Source organism: Apteryx rowi, unplaced genomic scaffold, assembly GCF_003343035.1.
Source record: "Apteryx rowi isolate R43461 unplaced genomic scaffold, aptRow1 scaffold_45, whole genome shotgun sequence".
Classification (NCBI taxonomy): Eukaryota; Metazoa; Chordata; class Aves; order Apterygiformes; family Apterygidae; genus Apteryx; species Apteryx rowi.
In genome coordinates this window covers 2280555-2285305 of record NW_020450705.1, presented here as the reverse complement: position 1 = coordinate 2285305, position 4751 = coordinate 2280555, and the positions used below count along the sequence as shown (strand labels likewise).

Genomic DNA, 4751 nt, shown 5'->3' with positions numbered 1-4751 from the left:
TTGGTGCCCCAAAGCTGGTGTGCACCTGCTGATCTAATAGGAAGGTGCTTTGGTGCCCCAAAGCTGCTGTGCACCTGCTGATCTAATAGAAAGGTGCCTTGGTGCCCCAAAGCTGCTGTGCACCTGCTGATCTAATAGGAAGGTATTATTTGTAGCTGCAAACCTCACCTCGGCTGAACATGCAGTTTGCAAGTCTCAGGTGCTAACACCTCTGCTTTCTCATGAACGTGCTGCTGGCTGGATGCGGCGGCAGCCGCTTCGCTGGCAGCGTCCGACGTGAACGAGCTGCTGCCAGGCCCCGGCAGGAGGAAATCCCCCCCAGCACGTCTCCTTGTCTTGTGTCCACAGCCCCCACGGGAGCTGCCACGTGTGCCCCAGCTGCGAGGCCCGGCTGCACGGCTGCCTGGGCCAGCTGGCCGGCCGCGTCTGCGGCACCTGCGAGGACTGGCTGCGCGCCCAGCACGGCCACGGTCCCACCTACGCAGCCCTGAGCATCAGCGGCGCCCAGAGCCAAAACCCGGCAGGCGGAAGGTGCGTGGGCCAAGGGGGCCTTCGTTCCCCCGGCAGAAACGGGCTGTTCCTTTTGAGGGGATATTCGGAAGGGATCCGTGTAGAACAACGGAGGAATGGGTTGCTTCAGGTGGGGGGAAAAAAAAGCATACGTACCCTGATAAAGCGGGAAAATAAGGTAAACACTGCTGTTGCTTTGCAGTTTGAATTGCTGAGCTTGCAAGGATTTTGGCCAGTCCGTGTACACGTGTAATTTTGCAGGATGCTGTCTTCTAACGGACCTTCTTCCCATTTCTTATTTTGTGAAATCTAAAAGATTGCAATTTTAAAAATGCAAGTTTAAAAGCCATAAAAGAAGATTGGCACAAAATACAGATCCAAAAGTTAAATACTTAGCAATGCATGAAGAAGTGGTGTTCGCTTTTCACGTGGTTTAGGTTTGCCTTCAGCTTTTCTAAAAGTACAGAGCATAGGCTTTTTCTCAGGCAACATACTGAATGGAGGCAAACTTTAAAGACCCCATATGATAAAGTCTTGCCCTGTCTAGCTTTTAAACTCCTTAGCATTAAGCTTTAATAACTTGTTGAGTGATGACTTTTGGTCAATACTGGTAATATACCACCCTAGGGATTTTTTTTTCCTGTAAGTTCCTTTAATGGTCTGGTTTTTGCAAAAGTATTTACTATTTAGGAAAAAAAAAGGTTCAATAAGGCACTGTTCCTTCTAGCAATGCATTATATTCAGTCAGTTGTCTCTCTCTCTATTCAGTTCTACTGACAAAACTCCAGATTTGCAGAGGAGAAACTTTGCAGAAGAAGAAATTTTGGAAAGGTGTGAAGCAGAGCAGCCCGAAGACCATGAAAGGTATCATCTCCTCTGTCTTCCACTTAAAAATACACAGATGCCACGGTGGGCATGAATAAAAGTAATCTCAGTGAGAGTAGGGCTGTACCTAAGGGGAAGTTGCAGGTGGTGAACTTCACAGATGATTTTTGCGTCTCCCTAAAAAGACCTCTGTTACATCGCCTGTCTTCGACTGTGCTTCTCCACAGTCCTGCTCACGTTTGTTCCATCTGCGAAGACTGGCTGCGCGCCCACGTCGGCCAGCGCGAAAGCGTTCCCGCAGCGCCCGCAGAGCCGGCAGGAGCTCCCAGCCGGCAGGAAGCGGGGTGAGTTCAGTGCTGTCGGTGCAGGTTGTTCCTCTCACCGGTGTGGTGCTACAGCAGGTGGTCAGAGTGCTGAAAACTGAAAGTTAGTATTTTAGCTTAAAACCAGAAAATGGCTGAGCTGCACAGCGTTCTGGTCGCACTTGGGTATAGCCCTGTGTCAGAATAAATGAATGCGTGGTGCCTGCTCAGAGGTGCAGCTGGAAAACGGAGAGGTGTACAAATGGCGCGAGGTTTATCTAGACAACGTTCCGTGATTTCCCTGGGCGCCTCTGAATCGCTGCTTTTCTCCAGCTCGCTAGCCGGTGGTGCTCGGATTGGTCGTGCATGTTTGCTTTGGCCCATTACGGTTTGGTTTTGATTAAGCGGCAAAGAGTGTGAGGGCTGCTCTTAGCAGAGCGCGCAGCATGCGCCTGCTTTCCGTGCAGCTGCAGAGCGCTTGTTCCACTACTGGCAGTTATCAATTTGTTTGGGGCAGAACAGCGATGCGGTAAAGGAAGGGACAGCRCGTGTCTAGTCGTTCGGTTTTTGGCCCAGGTATGCTTGTGCAAGTCTGCTGTGCTTCCTCGGGGTCACAAAGCAAGCTGCTTGTTTAAAAGAATCGCAGTTTATAGAGGCAAATTCGCAATTATTTGATTTAAATAAACATGGCCTGAGGTGTAATTCCACTGGCCCTAGCTGTTGTAAGTACTTCTTTTATAGGTCATTTGTTGCATGCTGTTCCAGCAGCTTCGCACTGCCCTCGCTGTCAACCCTGCAAGCGCCTTTTTCAGTTCCATGCTCATGAATCTCTAATTGTTTGAGTTACAAAGTCAACATGTTTTAAGCCGTTAAGGAAAGCTGGCATTTGCTGGAGCGGGAGCCTCCGCTGTCGGGCTTGGCATGAAGCGCAGCTTGCGCCAGGCTCTGCCGCCGGCCGCGCTCACCCGCGCGTCTCTCCGCAGCGCCGACGGCGCCGTGTGCCCGGACTGCGAGGACCAGGTGCACCTCTCCCTCGTGCACACCGACGTGCCGGGCTACTACCGCTGCCCGCTGCGCGGGGCCGGGGCCGGGGCYGGGGCGGGCGCCCACCTGGTGCCTGCCGGCGCCCCTGCCTGCCACGCCTGCCCCCGCTGCCAGGCGCCGACCCACGCTCACCTCTGCCAGCGCCGGGGTACGTCCTCGCGGGAGGTTTAAATTCAAGGCAATGTGAAATTAAGTTTCCTACTTCACAGTCAGCAAGCAGCTCCTTGTAAAGAAGACGAAGGACCGAGCATACTTCAGATTCAGCTCCCTGCTGCTTTGGTGCCTAAATTATTTCATGCTTTAGTAAGAAAAAAAAACAAACTATTTTTGCAGTTCTTAAAATGAACTTTTTAAAGTCAGTGAATGTTTCTCTCTGTTAGGAAAATAATTTCATAGTAAGCATCCTGTTCATGCAGTCTTGCAGGATTTACTTCTATTTTTTAAACCTTTTTTATAGAGGTTCATTTAGTAGTGTGCAAATATGAGTGAAGAAGCATAAAGTATTTATAGTAAAACTATTTTATAAATAAAGGGAATACTAAATAAAGAATACTGGTATCCTGAGTTGTTGTTTTTCTCCATATTCACTGATAAAACCTTCTAACAGATAGCTTGAAATGATTTTATGATGCTGATCTCTGCCCTGACTGAATCACCAGCTGCTCAGAGATAACTGTCGCTCTCCTGCAAAGCCGTTCCAGCAGCGTCCGTGCCCTTTCCTAGGAATCAGGCAGCCACGCCGGGGGCAAGAAACTTTTGCTGGGGAAAAGCCTGCTTCCACCCTGGAGCAGTGCGGAGCGCCGCCTCGGGGACCCGTGTCCTCCTCCAAGGTATCACCTTCCCCAGGCCAGCTCCGAGTACTCATGGACCAGCCGTATTCTCTTTCCAAAAGCCAGGCTGTGGATGCAGCAAGGAAGAGTCCAGAGCATTAAACCCAGCTGCTCTTGTGTTTGGTGTTCGCTGGCTCGCAGTCTGTTTTGTTTTGACATGGAGACAAAATCCATGGTGAGAATGCAGGAAYGGAGAAACAGCCTCTCCAGTATGTTGGCGTTTGCCAGCAGATTTATGTCACTGGCGTTCTGGCAGAAGACGGACAGTGCTACAGGGATTGCAAAAAAGGTGCAGTTATCTAATTCTGCCAAGGTGCTCCTTACGCAACTTGGACATGCCACGTCCGTGTGGTTGTGCTGACGGGTGCGATCCTGACGCCAGTGTCCTACCTTGAGGAGAGGGAGAGGCAGCGGCCGTCTGAACGCTTGAGCTGCTCCCCAGGCCCTGGCTGCGCTCCCCGACTGTCCCCGTTTGACGATCCCTTGCCATTGCTGAAGATAAAATACTCTTTTTTCTGCGAAACCTCTGTATGAAAGCAAAAAGGAGAGGAGCGCTTAGCAGAGGGTTATGTAGATTCAAGCACAACATGCGTGTCGGGGGATAAGGTTTGTGTTTAGCACAGGTTTGTAAAGAAAACTTGTAGTAGTGGTACCCACACTTGCTCGTGTCCAGTTTTGGGAGCCTGAGGCAGGAAAATCTGCCTGCTGCCAGTGGGACATCGCTCTCCCAGCCGGAGGAGAGCCCGGGGCCTCTGGCTGGTTTGAGAAGCAAGCGCAGGATGCTACGGCAGAGCGAAGAAGCGTGGGAGCATCCCCTGCAGGGCCCATGTTCCCGTAGGCTCGCGGTATCGCTTGGGGTAAGTCATGCGCACTGTGCGTTAGGTTACTATCTTTAAAATGAGGATAAAACCTTTCCATGTCACAGGACCATCGGGGGAAAAACCTGTTCTGGCCGCCCGCGCTGCGTGCAGCCTGCGTGAGACGCCAGAGCCGCAGGAAGAGCGCCGCTTGCGAAGGGCCGCAAAGGCGGAGGGGCAGCAAAGCCCCCTTCGTGCCTTGTCAACAGCGCACCGGAGAGAAACCGGCTCTTAATGAAAACGGTGGCAAACAGCCCGTGTTGGGGGGGGGGGGGCGTTGCTTGGTTATCAGCAGTAGGAGGAAGAGGCGGAGGAGGCTTTTCCTTGCGTGAGCCGAGGCGCGGTGCCCGGGAGCTTCCTGCTCGCCGGGAGCAGGCGGCGGC

General features: G+C 52.1%; 1 protein-coding gene across 1 annotated transcript in view; it reads left to right on the top strand.

Moving 5' to 3' along the window:
- Window positions 1–4751, top strand: part of LOC112971645 — a 90347-nt gene that overhangs the window by 42840 nt on the left and 42756 nt on the right. Inside the window, exons 48-51 of the mRNA XM_026077246.1 lie at window positions 349–531; window positions 1279–1374; window positions 1563–1679; window positions 2621–2846. Coding sequence (XP_025933031.1) covers window positions 349–531; window positions 1279–1374; window positions 1563–1679; window positions 2621–2846 — 622 coding nt within the window. The remainder of the gene's footprint in view (window positions 1–348; window positions 532–1278; window positions 1375–1562; window positions 1680–2620; window positions 2847–4751) is intronic.